At 41.1% G+C, this 24,162-nt stretch overlaps 2 protein-coding genes across 3 annotated transcripts; both read left to right on the top strand.

Moving 5' to 3' along the window:
• The first annotated feature begins 4,733 nt into the window (after window positions 1-4,733).
• On the top strand, window positions 4,734-18,035 carry col6a2 (collagen, type VI, alpha 2). Of its 2 annotated transcripts, XM_027283364.1 has the most exons (33): window positions 4,735-4,950; window positions 7,535-7,626; window positions 7,785-7,885; window positions 8,030-8,173; window positions 8,729-9,091; window positions 9,184-9,204; window positions 9,310-9,375; window positions 9,474-9,572; window positions 9,697-9,723; window positions 9,848-9,874; window positions 9,996-10,040; window positions 10,204-10,257; window positions 10,349-10,411; window positions 10,506-10,568; window positions 10,690-10,743; window positions 10,831-10,866; window positions 10,954-11,016; window positions 11,141-11,203; window positions 11,326-11,388; window positions 11,491-11,553; window positions 11,655-11,705; window positions 11,794-11,892; window positions 11,989-12,051; window positions 12,270-12,305; window positions 12,404-12,449; window positions 12,529-12,681; window positions 12,785-12,879; window positions 13,166-13,347; window positions 13,454-13,632; window positions 13,741-13,779; window positions 15,831-16,165; window positions 16,722-17,383; window positions 17,558-18,035. In XM_027283364.1, exons 2-32 carry the CDS (start codon window positions 7,551-7,553, stop codon window positions 16,998-17,000), a joined length of 3,048 nt encoding a protein of 1,015 aa, XP_027139165.1. In that variant the 5' UTR covers window positions 4,735-4,950; window positions 7,535-7,550; the 3' UTR covers window positions 17,001-17,383; window positions 17,558-18,035. The 2 variants fall into 2 exon arrangements, with proteins under 2 accessions (XP_019112814.1, XP_027139165.1); XM_019257269.2 differs by lacking the exons at window positions 15,831-16,165; window positions 16,722-17,383; window positions 17,558-18,035 and adding an exon at window positions 14,427-15,389 and having other exon boundaries at window positions 4,734-4,950.
• A 723-nt stretch (window positions 18,036-18,758) lies between these two features.
• zgc:162816 (D-threo-3-hydroxyaspartate dehydratase) lies at window positions 18,759-22,917 on the top strand. The gene is made up of 10 exons (XM_010749819.3): window positions 18,759-18,866; window positions 19,861-20,016; window positions 20,132-20,261; window positions 20,435-20,585; window positions 20,665-20,845; window positions 21,521-21,639; window positions 21,731-21,857; window positions 22,205-22,267; window positions 22,352-22,457; window positions 22,560-22,917. The coding sequence occupies exons 2-10, from the start codon at window positions 19,871-19,873 to the stop codon at window positions 22,647-22,649; spliced, it is 1,113 nt and encodes a 370-aa protein (XP_010748121.2). The 5' UTR covers window positions 18,759-18,866; window positions 19,861-19,870; the 3' UTR covers window positions 22,650-22,917.
• The last annotated feature ends 1,245 nt before the right edge of the window (window positions 22,918-24,162 follow it).

Genomic DNA, 24,162 nt, shown 5'->3' with positions numbered 1-24,162 from the left:
ACCTAGTTTCAGCTGTGCTCGCAGTCGCAGTGTGACAAGTCAATGGTGGATTGGGCCACAACTTTTGTCAAGAGTGAAATACTTCCAGAATTTATGGATGAATTTTGAAATTAGAATTTTTTTATCCTAGGGCGATACAGTGGTGCAGTGGTCAGCCACCCCGCCAAGCACCTTCCTCCGAGACCACTACAACACATCCTTCTTTTGACAGAACTGATTGGAGTCTTGTGTTCTTTATTAATTCTGTATCTGTGATTAAGTTTGCAATGTCTCATGGAAATAAGCGTGATAAGTGCAGATCTTCTGGTGTTGTGGGCACTTTTGGTCTGTCTGATCGTACTTTGGATACAACTGATCCAGTTTCTGCTCAGTGTTTTAGAGATTCATGTGCTGCCCACTCAGAAACTTTTTGTCTAGTCATGACTTGAGGCCGGGAAAGCCCCTGTTTGCTTAGAATAACATTTCTGAATCCTCAAACTTTCCACTTCCAAAGACATAATGAGCAGTACAAAAATAGCTCAGAATAAGATACATAATAAAGTATATTGTGATTATAGTATGATATACAATGAAAATGAATAATAGTAATAACAACAGTAATAGTACTAATACTATTAAGTATATTGTAATAGGCAATAACAATAGATATTATATGTATTGTGCTCAGTGTTATACAAATGTATATAAATGGACTTCATGTAGCATGCTATAGCCAAAACTTTATATAACATTTATGTCTTTCCAGTCTTCTGACAACTCAAAGAGCTTTACAATCCCACTGTGCCCGTGATTTACAAAAACAATTTGAAACTTTTCCACGTTACGTCAGTCCATCTCAGAGGAACACAGAAGCTGTTGGAAGTTGTTATTGTTGATATCTAGCTATCTCTTTCCATGGTGGAGTCTTAACCTGCATGCAGTGAGATGCAAATCAAATCAAATCAATTTTATTTGTATAGCCCAAAGTCACAAAGTACATTTGCCTCAGAGGGCTTTACAATCTGTACAGGGAGTGACACCCTCTGTCCTTAGCAGCGATGAGCTGTGTTGCTAAGCCTGTCTAGTAATATTTTTATCCAGTTATGTTGGTTTTTATTGCAGTCCTGCCTGCGGGATTGAAGGTCACGTGCATTCAGGCCTTGCCTGTTATGGGTTTTCTCTGAATCTTTTATTGATATTATGGACTGTAGATGGAAAAATCCTGAAATTAAATGCACGTGTGTGCTGAGAGAAACATTATTTTTAAACTGTTGGACAAAGTGGTGAACTTCCTCCCATCCACTCTCGTGATCAACTGAGCCTTTCGAGAATGCCCCTTTCACCTTCTACCGACCAACCTGTTTACCTGTAGAGCTCTTTTGAATTTTCCACAACTTTTAGTCTTTTGTTGTCGCGGTCCCAACTTTTTGGGAATATAAGAATGAGTGCATATTTGCAAAAATCTTTTCGAACATTGAATATTTTGTCTTGTGCTGTATTTTATTCAGTACAGATTGAAAAGGATTTGCACATTGTCCTAATCTTTTTTGGATTTGGGGTCGTTCATGTAACATTCACCCATTCACACACATGTTAAAACACAAGGTGCACTCTGCTCATTAGAAACTAACCGAATCTTTCACACACAGCCTTCAGGAGCAATCAGAAGTATCTTCCACTACAACACTTTAACGTGTGGACTGGAGATCAAACTGCTGATCTTCTGATTAGTGGATAACTTACTCTACTTCTGAGCCACATCCACACCCAAAAGCATTCAAAAATCTATTTTTAATTAATTAAACACTAATTCTTTGTGATATTTGGATGCAACAGAGCGACAGTGTGACCCAAAGTGACATAAATGCAAGTACCAAGTCAAACTAACTGTGTCAGCAAGTATGTGCCTGAAAAGGTGCCCTTGAGGAACAGATCTCTTTCAGCTACAGTGAGCTCGACCTCTGACCTCCTTGTTGAAAAGGAGCAAGAGAAAAAAGTATTTCTCCTCCAGGGCTCAAACAGGTATCACTACACTTAATCTTTATGTTGTATCCTGCTCCTTACCACTCAGTATGCAGAAATTATTCATTACATGGACACAATGTTAATGTCTTCCTGTCTGTGGGTCAACTACAGCCACATGTTTTATATTAAAACTTCACACAGAGACTGCAGCAGAATTTCAGAGGAACTGTCTCCGTTTGACTTATTTTATTGTTTTTTTATCCTTTATCCTGCTCCTGATTTTGCGTCTCTGTTTTGATCTCTGGCGTGTGGATTCTGTGTCTGGACTCTTTAATACACCCCTTCCTGTGTTGAAGCCATTCTTGGAGATACAGAGCCAAAACTGTACTCATTAGGGGATTCCAGGATGTGTTTGTTTGTTTATTTATTTGCACATGAATGGGTGTGCCCAACTGCACGGTGATTCAAATTTCTGTGTATGATTTACGCCATATGTGCATGTATATCGATGTGATTTATGTGCATGTGCCTGTATATTTATGTGTGTGTGTAAGTGTAAGTGTGTGTGTGTGTATGTGGTGGACTGTTCCCCAGAAATTTGTCTTGGCTCGTTTGTAGTTTTTTTGAAACCTAATTTCCTCCTCCCTCCTGTTTTCTGAAGCCTGAGCGATTGGACCTCTCACTACCATCTTACTCACAGACCTCAACACAACCTTTTTCCACTGAAATTCACTGGTAGTTGACTTAAGTTTTGCACATGGACTTGGAGCCATATGCGTGCATGATGCGTGCACGACCTTGTGCATGTGTGTGTGTGTGTGTGTCCACGATGCACTGAGGTAACGACTCCCAGCTGCCTTGTCTGAACAGAAAGCACATCTGGAGAGAAGGAGGGGGGAAAGATTCTAAAGAAGAAGCAAAGGAAAGGCAGAGTAAAAGTCAGCATAAGTTTAATATAATATCCTGTTTATTTGTTCTTAAATATAACATTTCTTATTCAGGAGCTGCACTGGAAAACATCTGGAGGGACTGTATCTCCTTAAGAGTCCAGTTGCAGAGATCAGTATCGCCCTGTGAACAACCTTTCGAGCTGTCATCATGTGCATGCTGCAGATCACATGAACATGTACCAGCTTTTTCTGTGTTTTTGTGCATGTTTGCGTATGAAGTCAGTTGAGTCGTTCCGTGTGTTTTCTGTGGAACAGAGAGCAAAAAAAGTTGCAGCATTGTTGGGAAAGTCAAACTGTTTGTGATTCTGGAACTGATTATGCAGAAATCCCCCCGGACTCAAATTCTCCCTTTTAGTCCATGTGAAAGAAAGAAAGAAAAAAATTAAAGAGTGTGTGAGAGAGTAGGAGTGAGACACAGAGAGAGAGACTGGTTTGCTCTTATTCGGGAGGGAGGTCATTCCTATTCTATGAGTCACACCAGAACCCCTCCACCCCCAACTCCCTCCACATCTCTCCATCACACACACACACACACACACACACACACACATGCACATACACACATTGGTCCACTCTTCTTCTCTTTAAGGAAAAATCATCCTTGGCCAAGAGAGAGAGAGAAGAGCTTCAGAGAGTAATAACTCTGGTCAGCAGCTGGCCTTCTCCTCCTTCTCTTCCTCCTCTCCTTTCCTTTTTCTTTTCACTCATCTGCACTTGGTCACCATGGCAATATGCTGACAGCTGCTGTCACAGCTCCAACCACTTTTAGACTGATCATGAAGTTGATAAAGTTCGATGAGTGCACGGGAATAAAACTTCAAAACTTCCACATCCAGGTTCTCTACCTCGGTGGAAAACTTTTACTAAAAGCCACTTTGATATTCTTATTGATACAGATTCCAGTCTCTGGTTGTTTCACATCAACACCTTCCATTATTGACTGTTCCTCTTAATCTCCACCTCTAAACTGATATCCTATCATGTAACGGATGTGAACATGGATGTTAAGCCTGTTCCTAACATGCCTCCTGGGTTTGAGTCTGGATAATGCATTAGTGGCAGTGTTGCTGGTTAATGCATTGGCAGCTCTACAGGCCACATCAGACAAATTCAAGCAAAATGGAACCTCTAACATGTGCAAGTGTTGCTGTAGCCAAAACATGATCAGCCACGATGAAATGAAAGACAATATGCTTTAAGTTGACTGATGCAAGTGTCTGTGCGGATGTGAACAGACATGGTAAATCAAAAAAAAGGGGAGACCTCCCACCACGTCCACAAACACTTAAATACATACAAATAGACATGGGCAGCTGGAGCACCTAAATGGTTATAAACATAGTGAGCAGACTCATGGACACTGTGTCAGTGTTTACAACAAGTATAAACTCCTCTCACTCGCCCTACTAATTGTAACCAGACTACCAGACCTTAACGAAGGTCGTTTGTGTGCGTTTATGAGTATGGGGGGGTTTAGGTCTGCCTGTTCTATTACATTCGGACACACCACATGTATGAGCTCAACTGTGGAAACCTCTCTCACATGGACATGAAAGCTCACTGTGTCCTCATGTATTCCACAGAGGGCCACATCTATCAGATTGTCAAATCTCCTGATACTAAACCAAATCTGGTTGGTGGAGTTTTAAGGCGTATTCGAAAGGGGGGTCTGCTCCAGCTGTGGTTTGGCATCCTCTTTTACTGGTACATGGCAGTAATACTGGTACAATAGGCCAAGGTACACGCGCGCGCGCACACACACGAGTTCCTGCGGAGCCATGGCGCCTCCAAGCGGACTGTACTACCCACTGCTGGGGTGCGCCGTGCGCGCACAAGAGGAGGGAACAAAGCTGGTAGCTGGGGCTGGACCGGGACAGGAGAGCGAACGGACGGCTCTTCTGTAAACGAGTAATCGAGCATCCAGGGCTTTATTTCTCATTTTCATCCTCCCGTATCTCCCCTTTTCCTTCTCGGCTTTTCCTCCTGCTGAGATGAGAAGGTGATCAACAGAGGATCAGCAGTTGACGAAGTTTTTAAGTTGTTGGAAAGAGTTCGGGTAAGCAGCATTTTTACGCACGACAATGTGCCAGTGTCTCTTTCTCTCTCTCTCTGTGTCTGTCTCTCCTCCGCTCTGTGTTTCTCTACGCATTTCTCTCTTGTGTCTTTGCATGATGTCTTAAAACTCTCATCAACAGAAATCAGATTTTTTTTTTTCCTCAGGAAAACCTAAAAACTAACAAACTCCAACAAACTTTGAATACGCAACTCCTTAAAAGTCCACAAACTAGCTGCCCAAGAAGAAGCAAAAACAAAACAAAAAGAGAACGGGCACTATCAGTCATGCTATCTATATATATTTATATATTTTGCATGATGTTCACCTGTGATGAAAAGTCATGAGAACTCCCACTCACTCTCCTGGCCTGGACAGTGGGAGAGCAGTGGCAACATCTGCAGGAACGACTGTCCTGCGGAGCTATCTCTCCACTAGAGGGGGTCACAGCACGGCTTGACTGTCTGTTGGACAGAGTGTAAAAAATGTTTCAAAGATCTCACATGATGAGTCTAAAAATATTGTTTCCCTTTAGTGTGACAGGTGTGACTTATTTTTAAAGGTAAAATTTTGATAATTATCTTTCAGGTAAATTGTTCAACATGTCTGTTCACATGCAAATATAGAAAATATATTTATTATTATCATTATTATTATTATATTTGCGTTGGAAATGATATTTGCATTATTATATCTTGTCTTGATGGTGCATATTTGTACAGTATGATGCAGTGGACACATGAGTTGGTAGATGGTTCCGTTGGGGACACTTGATGGGTTGAGATCTTCAGAGTTGACGTAGAGTGATGAATAGACTCCAGAACAGCTGTAGACTTCAGTAACACGTTTCTAGTTTCAGTATCATGACAGAGTATTTACTGGATGTGACCTTCCCCTCCCACACAGCCTAATGGGATGGATTATTAATTGTGCAAAGTAGACACTGTCTGGGCCCCCAGCCTTTAAGGGCCATGGAGAACTCATGATATCAAATGTGTGTCCTTTTGCTTAATTTGCGGTAATTTGTTGAACTTTATTTGTATAACTTAGTAACAATGTTACAAAAAGATCAAATCAGATTCAGAATCAGGTTTATTGCCATGTAGGTTTTCCCATACAATGAATATGTCTTGGTGTTTAGGTGCATAAACATTAAGTAAAAAGTGGTTGGAGCTGTGAAAGATATAAATGTATGTACAGTGTTTTTAGCTGCACAGTTCTGTGCAAGAATGTGAAAAGTATTCACTTGTAGTGTGCAAATGTTCACAGCATGCAGAGTATTTAAATGATAAAGATATTTTTCAAAACACAGTGATTCAAAAGATGTTCTTAAAAGGTTGTTAATGTAACGCACAGAGTCAGTAGACTAATGTGTAGGGTCTGAGGTGGGGGGGTGAAAGTCAGTTTCAGAGCAGGCCTCTGGCCTTTTGGATGAGGCCTGCAGCAGCTGGGGGGAAAATTCTAAAACATTAGTAACATACTGTCATTGATTAATAATAAATAATTTAGATTTAACTAATTTTGTTTGGATTATGCACATCTGAGATAATACAGGCCATTATTACCTGTCTTGTTGAAATTGTCATAGTGCATATTCCTCTATAAATTTGTTGAACCAAATTGCAAACAAGGGTCAAAGTGCCAGCGCCCCCTAGAGGGTGAATCTGGCCATGACAGCTAGTGAACCCAGGCTCAGTGCAAGGGCATAGGAGGCCTTTGGAGGGCAGCAGTGCTTAACCAAAATGTGAGCTTTGCTCTGGAGCTCTCTGCTCCCAAACACAACCAGGGTCTGTTAATTTTTTTTTTTTTTTTTGTCATCACCCAGAGTAGTGTTTGTATAATTTGTCCTTGACATGAAAGGATGAGGTGCTGTGTTTAAAGAAGATAATTAGTTCAATTTTTTTAGCCTTGGACTTAAAACTGCCATTTGCTCAAACAGTGAGTCACTTGAAAACTCAAGCCTGTAATAACTGAGTGTGACTGAACCTCCATCAGTTATGGCTGTAGTGTTAGGCCTGTATCCAGGTTTTGCCATGAATAATCCATAATGAGGCAAATGTTAGCCTATGTGGAGACCAGTCACTTCTTATGGCTTCTGTTGTTTCCATTTCCACCATAAAGCACAAGAGATAAAAGTCATGTTTAACTCGTGTTATGCTTCCAAACTGATTACATAACTCTATGGCAGCCATTTTGTTCCCTGAGCGACAGCCGGTAGACTGTTCTTCATACAATCTCCTTAAATTAATACCAGGTGCAGAATATAGATGAATTATTTTGCAAGCAATTTTGGCAATCAAATGAAACTCCTTGACAAAAATCATACAACATGTGATAAGATGATGATAAGAAAAGGCATTAAAATAAGTCTATGTATGAGACTTATTTTCATTATTCTCTTCTAGTCTCATTATTTCTTGATTTGGGCCATAAAATGATCACATATGTCTTTCCACATTCAGTGTTTTTCCTGTGTTTTATGTCTTTTCCATTTTCCATGAGTTCCATTTTCACTTTATTGATTTGAGAGATGATGTGATAAACATACAAAGGCGCAGTTGTCTCATTTTGTACTTTTATGCATCAGACAGGAGAGGAGGAAGATGCTGGGTTTAGAGGTCCTCGTGCTCTGTCTTCTTTGTGGAGCGCTGACTCACAGCCAGCCAACAGAGTGCAGCAGTAAGTGCTATGAAACTGAACCCTTATTGTTGCATGTCCTGTTAATCTATTAGCACAGTTTTAGTGTTATGACTTGGAACATGTTATATTGCTGATTTAAATGCATTGCAATTTTCCATGAAGATTTTCCATGTGTTTTTTGTTGTTTTTCCCTCCAGAGAAGAGTGAATGTCCCATCGATGTGTACTTCACCATTGACACATCTGAGACCATCGCCCTGCAAGAGCCACCCCCAGGATCGTTGGTGAACAGCATCAAGGTTCCTCATTTTTCTGAAGTTTTATTTCTTAAAAAACTCAACACAAAGTAGTCCTATTCTAGAGTGTCATCATCTCTAAATGACATTGGACAGTGTTGGCTGTATTAGTCATATTGTATAATGTGTTGTGTCTTGTCGTTGTAGAACTTCACAAAGGAGTTTGCAAAGCGTTTAGAAGATGGTGAAATAAGAGGTGCTGTGCGGATCAACTGGAACATCGGTGGACTGCACTTCTCCCAAGAAAGGGAGGTGTTCAGTCCCATTGTGGCCAAGAACGAATTCATAAGTGTAAGTGGTCGCACATGCATACATACATGATCACATATGTAATCAGGTTAAAGATCAGTTTGTTCAGATTGCATTTGTATGTTTAAGGTACATATATTGATCTTTATTATAACCAAGTAATACCCAATAGGAGTGGAATAGAAATTATTAGAATGCATTCAGTAGAGTCCTGATCTTCACCAGGTGTAGGGGCGCGACTGTGTGTCCAACAGGTGATGCCAGACAGGCTAAATGGAGGTAATGGTAGATAGATCTTGTTCTTCTGACAGAGCCAGCCTCGATGTTTCTCTCTGTTTCAGGTCTTTGTGCTAAGCTAAGCTAACTCATTATATTGAATGAGCTAGCTTAACTGTACATGAGAGTGTAATCGATCTAGATCTAGACACAGCAATTGAAGGTAAAAATGTAGGAGCCACCTTAAATCTCATATCATTTCAGTTTATATAAACCAGTAATATACAACAATATACTAACTGATGACCACCGAGCAAACACCCTGTGGTTTTCTGACTGGTAATTCAGCCTTAACAAGTCACACTTGTCTTGTGTTCCCAGAATGTCGATAAAATCCGTTATCTGGGTAAGGGCACCTACATCGACTGCGCCATCTCCAACATGACCAAGGAAATGCTGCGTGCACCCTCCCACCCCAAGGCACTCCGATTTGCTGTGGTCATCACTGACGGTCACGTGACTGGAAACCCATGCGGGGGCATCAAAGTGACAGCAGAAAAGGCTCGCGATGAGAACATCCGGATATTTGTTGTGGCGGCATCGAGGAACATTGAAGAGACAGGGCTGAGAGAGATTGCAAACTCTCCAGCGACTGTCTACAGGCGGGACTTCATGGCTGTGGATCTGAGCCAAGGCAAAGTCAACATACACACGGAGACCATTGACCGCATCATCAAGACAATGGTAACACACAAGCACACCCACAGAGACACACAGAAACAGAGAACATGATCAGTGCCTCTTCTGCTCACATCTTGTTTCTTTTGTCTTCACAGAAACATCTGTCATATGTAGAGGTAAGAATGCACACAGAATTATTTAATGAATGATCAGAGATATCATAAAGATGTGTGTTTATGTTTATAACTGACTGACTGTCTCTTCTTTCCTGTATAACACAGTGTTATAGTGTGACCTGTCTGGAGACACCAGGGCCTCACGGTCCAAAAGGCCACAGAGGACAAAAGGCTAGCTTCACACACACATACACACACTCTTACAGAATTTGCACACTCGTCACTTTAACCTTCATTGATATTTTCTTCTTTTAACTTGTTGTCTGCAGGGAGCTAAAGGAGACAACGGCGATCCAGGTCCTAAAGGAGAAATAGGTCGCCAAGGTGACCCCGGTATCGAGGGTCCCATCGGTCAGCCCGGTATCAAAGTAAGACACTGAAGTTCCACCTATCCATCGTTCACTCTTTATTACACTTGAACAAATATGATTTTTGTTTGTGTTTATGTTCTTATAAATATCTTTTTTCTTGTTCATTTTTCCTCTTCTTTAGGGAGAACCAGGTCTTAAAGGCGAGAAGGTGAGGCACCCCTTTCATATTGTGATCTGACTTAAATGGTGAAGTTTTGAATAAATGACAAGGTTTGTAGATGAATGATGAAATGAAGAGCAAATATAAACAACAATGTTCTGTCTTCCCACAGGGAGAAATTGGAACTCAGGGGAAAAAGGTAAGACTATTTTTCTATTTTTGATTTATTACTTAACAAATTCTGATACAAATTCAAATATCATTCATTTTATAAAGAGATTGGTCTTTTTCATTTAGTTGTTTTCTTTCTTTGTCATTAGGGCGTGGCCGGCATCCCAGGACGCAATGGAACAGATGGACAGAAGGTAGGTGGTGCATAAGGCTGAACTTTGAGAAGTTTTGCTGTACAATTTTGGGAGTGAAATGCTATGTACAATCAAACTCTTTCTGTTCTGAAACTTTTATACAGTTTGAGTTTCTAGGATTCTTTTATAATACATTTTCTTTTCATCATCTTCTTCTTTACAGGGTAAAATTGGACGGATTGGCGCTCCCGGCTGCAAAGGAGACCCAGGCGACAGAGTATGACATTCAGCATAACTAAAGTAATATTAGTACATCAGTGTTGTTTTGTGTCATAGTCTATTTATGGTGTGTGTTTAATGCTGTGTAGGGTCCTGATGGCCACCCTGGAGATGTCGGTGAACGTGGTCCCCAGGGAGTTGACGGAGATAAGGTATATGGTCTCATCTTCACTTAAAACAAAATCAGCCATCCAACCTTGGGCCTGTCTGACTGACTGTGTTTGTGTGCTTGTGTCTTGTCTTCAGGGTGATCCCGGTCGCCCTGGAAGATCTGGCCCCTCTGGCCCAGCTGGAGATCCTGGTCCAAAGGTAAATTGGACCACAGGGACAGGGATAGCTGTTCTTTGCTGGACCTGATATCAGATCTAAATTCATGTTAAATCTTTTGATGTTGGAGATGAAAGGCTAAACTCTGGTGCTTCTTCCTCAGGGAGAAGCAGGAAGTCCCGGACCACCTGGCATCCCTGGACTTAAAGGAAACCCAGTAAGACTCATCATCACAGACAGAAATACATTTAAATACGTATTATTTTATGCATCAAGTAGCTCACCTGTGTGTTGTTTTTCTTAGGGTTTACCTGGATCTTCAGGAGCCACAGGAGAGCCTGTAAGACTTATTCATAACTTGATGTTCCCCTTCATACTTTGCCTGCATTTGTATTTTGTTGGTTTTCTAATTGTTCTTGTACTCTAGGGAAGAAGAGGAGACTATGGGGCAAAGGGTGCTCAAGGGCCAGATGGAGTAAAGGGGGACAAGGTATGAGTTAATGTACACAATCTCACAAGTGTAAAACATTTCTGTATTATTAACTCAAACTATTTGTTTCATTGAGATACATTATTTCACCCCTAGAGGGCTCAGTACTGATTTTATGTTTCAGGGTGAAATGGGGCCAGACGGCATGCGAGGACTTGCAGGTGAATCAGGAATCAAAGGAGCAAAGGTCAGAAGAGCTGTATTTCCTTTAGAATCTGTATATGTTCATTAGAACACTATATACTCTTGAACTCGTTCATCTACCCCTCTTTTGTTGCACCTGTTGACAACTTTCTCTCCTCTGAACAGGGCGACAATGGTCTGCCAGGACCCAGGGGACCAGCAGGGTTAGCAGGGGAACCTGGGAAAAATGTAGGTTAAAGGTCACATTTTGGCATAATTTGACAAAGCTATAAAGAGATACATTACCTCATGTAACTTACATTAACACTGTTTGTATTTTTTTTATTTTAGGGTACCAAAGGTGACCCTGGTGATGCTGGACCAAGAGGAGAACCTGGAGCACCTGGACCAAAGGTATGTGTCAAATGTGTTGGTGTCTTAGCTTTTGTCTTAAACTGTTTTCAGATATCTAGCTGCAGGTCCTTGTCTTGAGCATTTCTTTCTTCTCTAATCAGGGAGACCTCGGAAGACCTGGCTTTAGCTATCCTGGACCAAGAGGACCATCTGTAAGAAACACATGCACTCCATCTACTTACATTTGCAAGCTGGAGTGACACACTCAACTGACAGAACTTATATCCCACTGTTGTGCAGGGTGAAAGAGGAGAGAAAGGCAATCGCGGACCCCGTGGCAGCAGAGGAGACTGTGGTCAAAAGGGTGAACCAGGAAATAAAGGAACTCCAGGAGAGTCAGTGAGTAACTCCTTATAGTTGGATGTATGCTGTCACTAGAGCAAAAGATATCACTATAGTGCAGTAACACAATGCTAATTTTTATGCTTGCAACAGGGTGAACCAGGATCTCAGGGAGAACCTGGCCTAAGAGGACCAAGAGGAGATCAGGGCCGTGACGTGAGTACACAAGACCTGTGTTGTAAATCAGGGATATCCACGTACAGATTCTTGTCACATAGTCCAGATAAAGCAAACATCCAGCTGCATGAAGCTAGGAAAAGCCCATCTAAGCTGATGTTTTCTTATGTTTACTTGTTACCATAGCTAGTAGCAGTCCCAAACTGGACAAATGCTGAGTGGCAGGATGTGATATTATGTGTTCTCTTCCTCTACAGGGAGATCCTGGACATGAGGGAGATCCCGGCCTCACTGTAAGAACATCTTACCACTGTTTTCTCACTGGTATATCAACAGAAACGCACAGAGAATTTGGTGGATATAATGATAAAATATTCTCTGCTTCCTGCAGGAATGTGATGTCATGAACTACATCAGGGAAACATGTGGCTGCTGTGGTGGGTTTAGTTAATATTCATGATCTGAACATGCTCTAATAGCTTGTCAGATTCTCACAGTTTGTGTTTTTGTCTGCAGACTGTGAGAAACGCTGTGGAGCCCTGGACATCGTGTTTGTGATCGACAGCTCAGAGTCAGTGGGTCTGACGAACTTCACCCTGGAGAAGAACTTTGTCATCAACACCATCAACAGGCTGGGATCCCTTTCCAAAGACCCCCAGTCAGATACAGGTAGACATGAATTGGTTCATGCACATTTCTTTGCTTTCTAAATGACTTCTGTACAAAAGGATGGCTGCCAACTTGGTGTAAACACAGTTGCTTCTTTTTCCAGGCACAAGAGTGGGAGTTGTTCAGTACAGTCACAGTGGAACCTTCCAAGCCATCCGACTTGATGACCCCAAGATTGATTCACTGGCTGCTTTCAAGGTCTCACTCTCAAACAGACACAAACACTTAAAGCTTTGAAGTCTATTTTTAGACAAATGTATCACAGACTGTTCTTGTCTCTTTTGTCCAGATGTTTCTGAATTAATTGAAGATTCATGTGTTGTGAAATCAAATGTGCTGCACACACACATGGCATATGGGATTTGTCACAGTTACATAAGTGTACATGTTCCTTTCATCATATTTGATGTTTACTAATATATAATCTGTGATGCGATCGACAAACACATCACATCTCTCACATACTGACTCCTCCATTATTCAGGATGCAGTGAAGCGATTGGAGTGGATCGCTGGAGGAACATGGACTCCATCTGCTTTGAAGTACGCCTACGACAATCTGATCAGGGATAGCCGCAGAGCCAAAGCCAACGTCACTGTAGTTGTCATCACTGACGGACGATTCGACCCAAGAGATGACGACACTCTGCTGACCTACCTGTGCAGGTGCCTTACACTGGGGCTGTATTATGAGATTAAGAATTAGCATTTGTGATGAAGAAAGAAGTTTTGTTTCATTACTTGTGTTTGTGTGTATGGCGCATGTGTGCAGTGATCCCAGTGTTGATGTGAGTGCCATCGGTATCGGAGACATGTTTGACCAGATTGAGGAGAATGAGAGTCTGAAGAGCATTGCCTGTCAGAAGGATGGCAGGGTGCTGGGCATGAGGCGCTTTGCAGACCTGGTGGCTGAGGAGTTCATTGACAAGATTGAAACTGTGCTCTGCCCAGGTAGGCTCATCATGGAAACACACGCTATGTACAATATGGTCATCTATGAGAACCTGCTTTGTTTTTTTGTCCTCTTTCTCTGACAAGTTTTCTTTATCTTTGTTTTAGAACCCATCATCGTATGCCCTGATCTCCCTTGTAAATCAGGTAAGATTTTGAAATATAAATACAAGTCCAAAATGCTTTGTATCACGTAGTATCCTCTTTCTTGCTGCTTCAAACCTTAAAGCCCAGGTAACTTGCATTATTAAGACGTCAGTATGCTCCAAAGGAAGTGCTTGTCAGATTGCCAAACAGCATCAGATTTCAGGGAGATGCGTCCATCAATTCTTTACACAACTGCTTCCACCTCTTTTGCTTGTATGACCGAGTGCAACACAATTATCCCAATTTGTATCACTCAATGCAACCCGCACCCCTCTATGACAGGAGGGTTTTTGCCCCATCCTTGGTGTGTCGATTCAGAACAGGTATAAACACTTAACGTGACGTGTTCAGACAGCTCTTTGTACTAACTGCTACATTTGAAGCATACTGACGCCTTTAAGCTATCTTAAGGATGCGTTTTGGCTTTGATTGAGGTCAATATGTCTTCTTTTTTTAAAATTACACAATTGTATCATTTAACTTCGTTTGCTATGATGCAATTAGTTCATGGTTCTGTAAAGCCAACACACAAGGTCAAACATGCAATTTAGTGAAACTCGGTGTACCTCCGGCATCTTTGTCGGCTGTGTTGATGCGTCGTGTCTGTGGGACCCCGCCCACAATGTTATTCCGCCCACTTGTTTCAGGAGGGGGCATCACTGAGAGGCAAGTGCCTCCCCCCTGGAAGCCACTGGCCGAGGAAGGCAGCCCTTCGTTGGTCCCCACCTCTTTGGAGGGTGTGGCCAACCTGCTGAGTGGCCTGAGTGAGCAGCAGTATGGGGTTGGCGTTGCAACCATGGCGTACACAGCCCAGAGAGCCAAACTCGCCCAGGGAGAGGACAGGCAGCAGTGGACCCAGCTGTTCATCGACTCCTTCAAATATGTCTATGGAGACATTATGGGAGACCCAGAGAAAGCCTTAGGACTCTGCTAATGCTAATATGCTAACCATGCTACCTCGCCATTATGGACGCCAATAACTAATAAGCTTATTGCTGGACTTAGAATAGATTCTATTAAACTGTGGGCATTTTTGTTAACTATACTGGTGCAATATACACCTGGGCTGATGCAAAAGAATTGCATGATATGGAGCTGGTCCTGTGCTAACATTTCAGAACATCCTTATGTACAGTTACTGTATATGATGGGCCAAAATTCAAATGTGGATTCGCTCCTCATAGAATATTCTTGAATTAACGTACATGGCGATGTTTCTCAGAAAAGTATGTCTGTTAGAAATATGATACATATCATTTTTTCTTCCACCTCAGTGGAGGAATGTTTTCCATTCACATGGAAAGCGGATATCATCCATTTATTGGGAACAGATTGGTCTGAAGAGCCATTCATTTTGCTTCTGTATAGTATACAGTCGCTCTTTGATGAATCCTCGTTTCCACTGTGAATCACGAGCTCGCTGAATCATTCTGATGACTTTTTTTTTTTTTTTGCTGTTTTGCACATATCCATGGTTACGGCCTTTATTGTGCTCTGTGAATTACTCTTGTTGGTGAAAAGGCCATGACTTGTGGAAAATATCTGGTTTTATACATGCCACAGTATACTGTATATGAGTCAGAGGTTGGTGTATGTGGATGTTTGGTTTATTGACTTGGCACTGACAATGAAGGAACAATTGTATGTTGCCCTTGATTGGTGCATGTTTTTTTTGCATGTGGCTTGGCTTGTAAAGTAGGATGACTAGAGGAAAACTACAGAGCGGCTTTAACCAGATGTTATCATGTTAGCTCTGTGACTGCAACTCGCTGATGTGAACTATGTTGTTTTGTATAAAATGTATTCATGTTTTTATGATGTCATCTCAAGAGAATAAAATTGGAGAGCAAACTAAAAAAGTGCTTTCTTGATGAGGAAACTGATCTGAGAAGGTTAAGATGGCATCAATCAGCTGGACTGCAATTAGCATGTATGGAAGTGCACTATGTTACAGTATATCGTCTGCTGGCTTTGAGCATCTGTGTTCCAGCTGTAGCTCACTGAACACTATGTTCAATTTAAAACTTAATGTATGTGTGTGTCTGTTCCAGAGCCTGCTGTGGCTAGCTGCGTTCAGCGGCCTGTGGATGTGGTGTTCATGTTGGATGGTTCTGAGAGGATGGGACTGGAGAACCACCGCAGGGCCAAGGAGTTCATTGATAATGTGGCTCGCCGCCTCACCCTGGCCAGCAGCAAGACAGACGACAGGAATGCCCGCATAGCTCTGGTGCAGTACGGCAGCCCTACAGAACAGAGGGTGGAGTTTCCGCTCACACACAATCTCACAGTGATCTCTGATTCACTGGCAGGAGTCAGATACATGGACTCCTCTTCTGCTCTGGGCAGCGCTATCATCCATGCTGTCGATAATGTGGTGATTGAAAAGGTAACACAAACACTTAGATTGTTAGATTTGTTGGCATGTAATCTGTAAGGTAATAGTCCAGCACTTGAGCTAGATAAGAAGAACGATACCACTCCCATGTCTATACAGTAAAACAAAGGGAAAGAGCTAGTCTGGCGTTATACATAGTATGTCATTTGTTTGTGAAAAAACGTGTAAACCCCCAGAAATTGTGGTTTGTGGGACTATTTCTTGACCAGATGTAGTGACTTCCTGGAGCCCCTTCTGGTTGATTTAAAGAGGTCACTGCTACCAGCCAAGAACTGATCCTGCACATAACCAGTCTGAAAACCAAAACTTGTCAAACAAGGATTCAAACAAGATACTGTATAAAATATGTTACTTAGAGGATGTTTTACCTTTTGACAGAGCCATGCTAGTTGATTCCCTCTGTTTACAGTCTTTAAGCAAAGTTACTTCCCTTCTGGCTGTAGCTTCATATTAACTGCACAGATATGAAACAGGTGTCAATGTTCTTTAACTCTTGGCAAGAAAGGAAAAAAGTGAAGTTCTGAACATTGCACGTTGTGTTTCTTAGCGGGGATCACAGGGAGAGCGCTCGGCTCGTCGCAACGCCGAGCTGGCCTTCGTATTCATCACAGATGGCATCACATCCAGCGAGCAGCTGGATGAGGGCGTGACTGCCATGAGGCGAGCAGAAGGAGTTCCCACGGTCATCGCCATGGGAACAGACACAGACGAAGAGGTGCTGCGGAAGGTGTCGCTAGGGGACATGTCGGCCATCTTTAGAGGCGGTGATTACACCATGCTGAACAAACCCTCATTCTTTGAGCGCTTTGTCCGCTGGATATGCTAGTGAGGAACTGTAACGCTCTACACCATAGAATTAGAATCCATTGAATGAAAGAAGGGCCAGCTCCTTCAGCGTACACGTAAAACACACACACACACAGAGGCGTCAACAAACCTCATTAGTGGATTCAAAGCACTGAGGTAGCTGCATATCCAGTTGTTATGGGTGAAGATAAATACCTAATGCACACAAAAGCCAAAGAAACACAAAAGCCAAAGAAATCCACATAGGACCAACTGAAATGCACGCATACACATACACGCACGCACACACAAATAGGCATGTAATGTGTCTCTTGTAACTTACTGTTGCAAATTGTTCTCTTTGATCTAAATCTATGGTCAGCACTTCAAGCCAAAGACACTCACAAGTATCCCAAAGGAAAGGTATATGATTATTGAATGTGTATGAGACAAATTATAGGCTTTATTTTGTTTTATTTTGTAAGGATTTTAATTTTGCAGAAAGTTCTCAGTGCTCTCTGTCTCTGTCTCTGTCTCTCTCTCTCTCTCTCTCTCTCTCTCTCTCTCTTTCTCTCTCTCTCCCTCTCTCAAGGAAAGGTATATGATTATTGAATGTGTATGAGACAAATTATAGGCTTTATTTTGTTTTATTTTGTAAGGATTTTAATTTTGCAGAAAGTTCTCAGTGCTCTCTGTCTCTGTCTCTGTCTCTCTCTCTCTCTCTCTCTCTCTCTCTCTCTCTCTCTCTCTCACACACACACACACACACACACACACAAAGTCAGTATTAACAATAACGGTGCTAGATAAATGAAGGACAAAGCCATTTGCATGGTTCTCAAAGCTTTATGTTATGTTATGTTATGTTATGTTATGCTGTAATTACTGGAGTTTGTTCAGGGGATAGAAACATGTCAACACATCTTCTCCAGGGAAACAAAAGTGACTCATAAAAACGCCCCACACACACACAAGCACACACACATGCTGTAGTTAAATACACATACACTGACAAACATAGAAGGAACTAATCTGTAAACAAGAAGTCCAAATAAAACCTGCTGGTGACCCCCAACACTGTCTTCTGTGTTTGCTACTGTATTACTGTATTTTTGATCTATGTATAATTTGTCATTAAATCACTGTGGCAAAAACAATAAATCTAGTCAAGATATGAATAAAAAACAACAACAATGTAAATGATACATTACCCCTAACTGTGTATAAAGTGGTGTTTGTGGCTCTCTCTGCTGTACTGCTAAGAAATACAAAGCAGAAAATTCAACAGTGTATTCAGACAAAATTATTACTTTTTACATATTACATCAATCTGATAATCTACACTACATTTTTATGGAAGCAAATACTTTTACTCCACTGCATTTATTTGACATCTTTAGTTATTATTAATACAAATATAACACATTGTGTTGAATCAAATAATAAATTCTGATAAAATATTATAGATTAAGATACTAGGCAGTGTGTAAAATTGCTGCAACATTAAGGTGATGTAAACATGAATGTATCATTAATTATACTTCATAAATATCAATATAAATTATTCTCAAATTAGCCATTCTGCATAATGAATACTTGATTATATAAAATCTTAAACCAGTGAGTATTTTCAAGCTGTGCTCTAGAAATGTCTGGACCGCATACATTTCATGAAACACAAAAGAAAAAGTATTAAAATCAGATGGATATATTCTAGTTTATTTCTGTTCATTTACTCTTTTTTTTTTTACCGTGTCCTTTCCTAAACATCTAAACACGCTTTCCACCACTGCTTACATGTGAAAGACCAGCAGCAAAGAGGTTTGTCCACTCGAGGACACCGTAAGAGTAACGTGACCACATCCACATCCCGCATATCGGCGTGAAATTACACTCGCTGCAAACGGTAAGTCGTTTATAATCATACATACTACCTCCATGCACAGTGCACTGTCAACATGCGTTGTGATATATGGAGGCATTAACAAAGAGCATTGTGACGGAGCCTCGTAGCTTTCTTACTGATGAGACGCTAAATGCTGAAACAAATCTATTTGTAAACCTGTTTCTAACCCTGCAACAACTGTTAAGTTTGATTACTTATACTTATTTTATTTATATCAATTAAGGTCGGAAAGCATTCAGTGCAAACGTCTTGGTTTTTGCACTGAGTATAGTGCATAGTATTTTAGAGTGCAAAGGTATATATTGCATAACTTGAGGCACAGCCAGGGGTGGAGGAAGTATTCAGATACTTTACTAAAGTACTGCACTATAAAAAATACTCCATTACAGTACAAAAAAGTCTTGCATTGTAAAAGTTATTAAGGTAAGTATGTAGGTATAACAAGGGAAATGTATGTAAAGTAAAAGAATTATTGTTATGGCTTGTTTTTGCATGAAAAATGACTTGAACGATTATAAATGTCATTGTCAATTAATTTCTTCCAGTCCACTAAGCGACTAATTGACTTATTATTCGAGCTATACTTGTATAATTTATAACAAAACGTCATATTCTCTACGCGGTTCATTCATTCTTTCATACAAATGTTGTCATATAAACATAATGGAGAAAAAAAAATCACAATTTTTCTCTCTTAACTGTGAAATATGAGCAGAAAAATAAAAATGAAGAAAATGCAGAAAATGGAAATACAAGTGCCTCAAAAGTGTACTTGGGTAAGCACGGTACTTGAATAAATATTATAAAACTACATAGAACTGGGAAATAAGTATTAGTGTGTGTGCTGATGCGCTGATTTGTATATTTACTATCACAAAAATAGTGTCACTGTTGGACTGTGAGTTGAAGCCAGTCATGTACAAGAATTTAATTACATGGGAATGGGTATCTGTGTGTGTGTGCGTGCGTGCGTGCGTGTGTGTGTGTGTTACAGTGCTGCCATTATGGAGGGAGAGGCCCTCTCATCCCTGTGTACCCCTGCTCTGGTGGTTGATGTGGACAAAGTGAAGAGAAATGCCCAGAGGATGATTGAACGCTGTCAGAAGCTGGGGGTTCAGCTTCGGCCACACATGAAGACCCACAAAACCCTGTATGAACACACACACACACACGCACAAACACACACATTGATACAGGTCAGGTTCATACAGGTCAGTCATGTGTAAGGGGATACTGATCTGTGTCTGTGTTTGTGTCATGTTTAGTGAGTGTGCTGACATTATGACAGGAGGATCACGGAGATGTGTTGTCGTTTCCACACTGGCAGAGGCCTGTTTCTATGCCGACCATGCATTTGATGACATCCTCTATGCATACTCTCTTCCCTTTGATAAGGTTCTCTCACCTACACACTAAAAAGACTTCTTCTGTGCATGCAAATTTTGATAATGGAGTGTAGTCATACTGAAGTCAAAAAAAGTCAGCATGCAATGAAAAAGAAAAAGAATTTTTGTGTATGTACAACACGCCTTAGTAACAAACTAACTTCCATGTATGTGTGTTAATAGGTGGAGCGCTGTGCAGCCCTGTCAGAGAGGCTGGATCTCTTCCAGATTTTACTGGATCACCCTCAGGCTCTGGAGCAGCTCAAAAAGAGACCACTGAGAGACGGCCGGCAGTGGCACGTATGGCTGAAAGTCGACTGTGGCAATGGGAGAGGTAAACACACAAAGGGATTACGACACAGCTTGTCAACATTTGGAACATCTGCTCATCGTCTGTTTGCTCTTTGCTGTAGCTGGTGTCCTGCACTCAGAACCCGAGGCACTCAGACTGGCTCAGGCCATCACCCAGACAGAGGGTGTGGAGCTAACGGGCGTGTACGCTCACTGTGGGAACACCTATAACTGCAGAGGAGTGGAGCAAATACAGGCTGTTGCCCAGGAAACCACCAGCTTGACTCTGCAGTTCATGGAAAAGTATGACAAAAGTGGAAAAAAATGAGATGCAGGTAGCAGCCAGCTTTGTGACGTGTAACTGCCACAGAGAATTTTCTATTTTTAGATTAATACATTAATTCTGAATAAATGCTGCTGTAATGAATATTTTTAATAGTGATTTGTATGACTACTTAAACGTGAAAGCTTGCAGTAACACATTCAACGATTTATCAGATGACTCTCCTCAACTGTACACAGCGTTTTAATGTATTTTAGCTCATTGTTTTGGTTTCCCAAGCTCCAACTTAACTATTCTGATGCCCTCTCAGTGGGATCATCTCCAGAATCAGCAGGCAGCTTTTTATCAAAAAGCTCTTAGAAACACACTTTATGTCATCTTCACAGCACCAAACAGCAGGCCGATACAGTGAGCAAACATAGCGGGCCATATAGCAGCTGAAGGGCTAAACATACATATTTCTCTTGAGTTGCTGGAGACCAAACTAGAGTCAAAAGGAGAGTGAATATTGGACTTAATCTGTGAAAGACAATGAGTTGAATTCTAATGTTGTTTCTTGAATGTGTAAATAAGCAACTTTTTGTTAACACGTTCACCATTTTAAGTTTAAGGTAATGTGTCTTAAATTAGACTAATTTCTCATGAAAAGGTGTCTTGATAGAATCATTTTGTAAATGTCTCTAAATCTGTTGCAGACTGAAGGCTGTCGGCATCACCTGTAAGTCGAGCATTGGCTCCACCCCTTCCTGTAGTCACCCAGTCACAGACATGGCGCAGCTCAGTGAAGTGCATCCTGGAAACTACGCCTTCTATGGTCTGTGTTTATATGTATGGATGCAGATAGTTGTATCAGGGTCCCAGTTTGTTTATCCTGTTTTCCATTTGATGATGTTTGTGTATTTTAGACGCGCAGCAGTCTATGATTGGCTCGTGTAGTCTGGATGATGTGGCTGTCAGGGTTTTGACAAGAGTCATTGGACACAGCCCTCACAGGAACCAGCTCCTGATTGACTGTGGATGGACTGGACTCAGGTACCTTCATCTTCATCTTCATCCTTCTGCTTCTACATTGCCTTCTCTGGGTCTGGCCTGAAAATCTCCTGGCTATCTCCTAACTCCTGAACTAATATTATCTAACAGCAACTACAGTTTACAGCTGTTTACTTTATTAGGAAAATAGGACAGGTGTACAGGGTGCAGTGTAGCAGTAGTGTGAAATGATTTAAAGTCTGTTAATGATGTGAATCCACAACACGCTTATATTATGTGAGGGGTTTTTGTCCATTGATGCTCACAATTTCAAACAGATTACTGATTTTTAGTATTGCCATGGCAACTATCTGTTTTTACATTTACTTTAAACCTGTTTTTGTTCTTAGTCTAGACGGAGCTGGAAAACTTCCAACTGGATATGCTGTGATTGAAGGACACCCGAACCTCAAGTAATGCTGTCTATTCTTGTCTCTCTAGTCTCAGTACTAAACTTAAGTGAGACTGAGGTTCTCATGAAACAAATATCCCTCCAGGTTGTTGTCTATGACCCAGGAGCATGGTAGAGTGGAGCCCATTTCAGGACAACTGGACTACAGCAAGTACCCCCTGGGCACTCTGCTCACGTTGATCCCATACCATGTTAGTAAATGAAACATACAATGCAGAGTGAAGTCTAATACAGTGTCAGCTTTATTGTGACACTCGCCTTTTGTTTGACCCTCTCTCTGTTGATTTTTACAGTCGTGTGCAACTGCGATGATGCATCCTGTGTACTACGTGCACTCTGAGGGTCGTCTGGTCGGGAAGTGGACACCGACACGTGGGTGGTGATTAGGCGCTGTCTAAGTGGTGTGCTTATACATGCACATGATCTTGTTATGATAGCTAGATTAACTCAAAATGAAGGACTTCCTTCAGTTTCATGTCACCTGTGATTTGTTTCTTAAGGAGTGGACGACTATAGATGAATATTTACCTTCACCAAAATAACATGTTATACTTTTCATAGACGTATTCCCCAAACGTTTTGTGTGAAGTCACTTAGAAATAATAATTAATACACACTTGTATGTTTCTAAATGATTAAATAAATAAACGCCTAAAGGCTATGTGTTGTCTTGTAGTGATAATGAATTAAAATGTGCTAAGACTAAGGTAGCAGCAACAAATGCTAGTAGGCTGCTGTCAGCATGTGGACACACACTGGAGGCTGCAATACAATCAAATGAGTATGCTGCAACAGTTTATCAATCACTTATCTACAGTATATATGTCAAATATATGTTTACACACAAATTAATTATGCATTTTACAATATATGGCATTATAGCGCACTCTTGTCCATACAGTGTGGCGTATGTACAAGTATGTATTGACAGAGAGAGAGATCAGAGCCGTTTCTTGCTATATGCAGGGTATGCGGATGTATTTGGGCTCCACAGCCACTAGGGGGCCCCAAGCCGCAAGTTCAGCCTTAATTTATTTTGGGAGAATTAAAAGTGCCTGTCTTTATTTGTAGCCAGACAAACCAACTCATTTGTTGTGTGAAACACTTATACATACCACTACATTTGTACATTATACGCAAACGAACCAGACGCAGTCACATGGCACTAATGACAATATATTGCAGAATAAAACTTTGACAATATCGTGGAGCTGAAAAAATGAATCATAATAATACCACGACCTCCTAAAGATGCTGTTTTTTATTAACATAATGAATCCATCCAAGCTAGACGTTTTGTGCTTGAAATGTCATTTTTAAAAATATCACCCTGCTCCAGAAATCTTAGTTTACTGTATCTGTGCCATTTCATTGACTGCTCCTCTCCTCCATGTGTCCAGGACAAACCTAACACTAAACCAAACACAACTGGTTTCTGACAAAAAGTGAAGAAAAAAAGGCAGTGATGAACATGATGTGTCCTGTAAATACATGAGGGTTAAAGTGTAGGTGTGATGAGGTTTAAAAAGCCCTTGAACCTTTCCTGGATGCCAAACTGTCTGTTAATATGTTTGATATTGGAGCCTGTGATTTATTAAGTAAAGCCCGGTTCACCCAAAAAGCTCGTTAGGCCTCTTGTCAGGACTGTGTGGATGTGCTCCTCAGTCTTATCAGGGTTCTTATGTTAAAAATCCAGTTTTAGACTGATATTGACAGTGTGCTTAGATGATTTATGTTACAGAATTATTTTTGCGTTTGATCACATTATCACACAGCAAACCTGACGATGTATTCTAGCACAGGAATATTGCGCACACTGCACAGAGATAATGAGGAACAAGGCCTTGATAGGAGACTCAGCAGCTAATTTGCACTTTGCTTTGATTAAAGTACGAT

The sequence above is a fragment of the Larimichthys crocea genome, chromosome X, assembly GCF_000972845.2.
Source record: "Larimichthys crocea isolate SSNF chromosome X, L_crocea_2.0, whole genome shotgun sequence".
Lineage (NCBI taxonomy): Eukaryota > Metazoa > Chordata > Actinopteri > Sciaenidae > Larimichthys > Larimichthys crocea.
Note: the sequence above shows the minus strand (reverse complement) of the source record. Positions and strands in the feature narration are given on the sequence as shown.

Bases quoted from the DNA above. Each gene is read 5' to 3' on its own strand.
- col6a2 (XM_027283364.1), top strand. From the start codon at position 7,551: ATGCTGGGTTTAGAGGTCCTCGTGCTCTGTCTTCTTTGTGGAGCGCTG. The intron at 13,633-13,740 runs GTAGGCTCATCA...TCTTTGTTTTAG, and splicing joins TGAAACTGTGCTCTGCCCAG to AACCCATCATCGTATGCCCT. The intron at 16,166-16,721 runs GTAACACAAACA...TGTGTTTCTTAG, and splicing joins ATAATGTGGTGATTGAAAAG to CGGGGATCACAGGGAGAGCG.
- zgc:162816 (XM_010749819.3), top strand. From the start codon at position 19,871: ATGGAGGGAGAGGCCCTCTCATCCCTGTGTACCCCTGCTCTGGTGGTT. The intron at 20,017-20,131 runs GTATGAACACAC...TGTCATGTTTAG, and splicing joins ATGAAGACCCACAAAACCCT to TGAGTGTGCTGACATTATGA. The intron at 20,262-20,434 runs GTTCTCTCACCT...GTGTGTTAATAG, and splicing joins ACTCTCTTCCCTTTGATAAG to GTGGAGCGCTGTGCAGCCCT.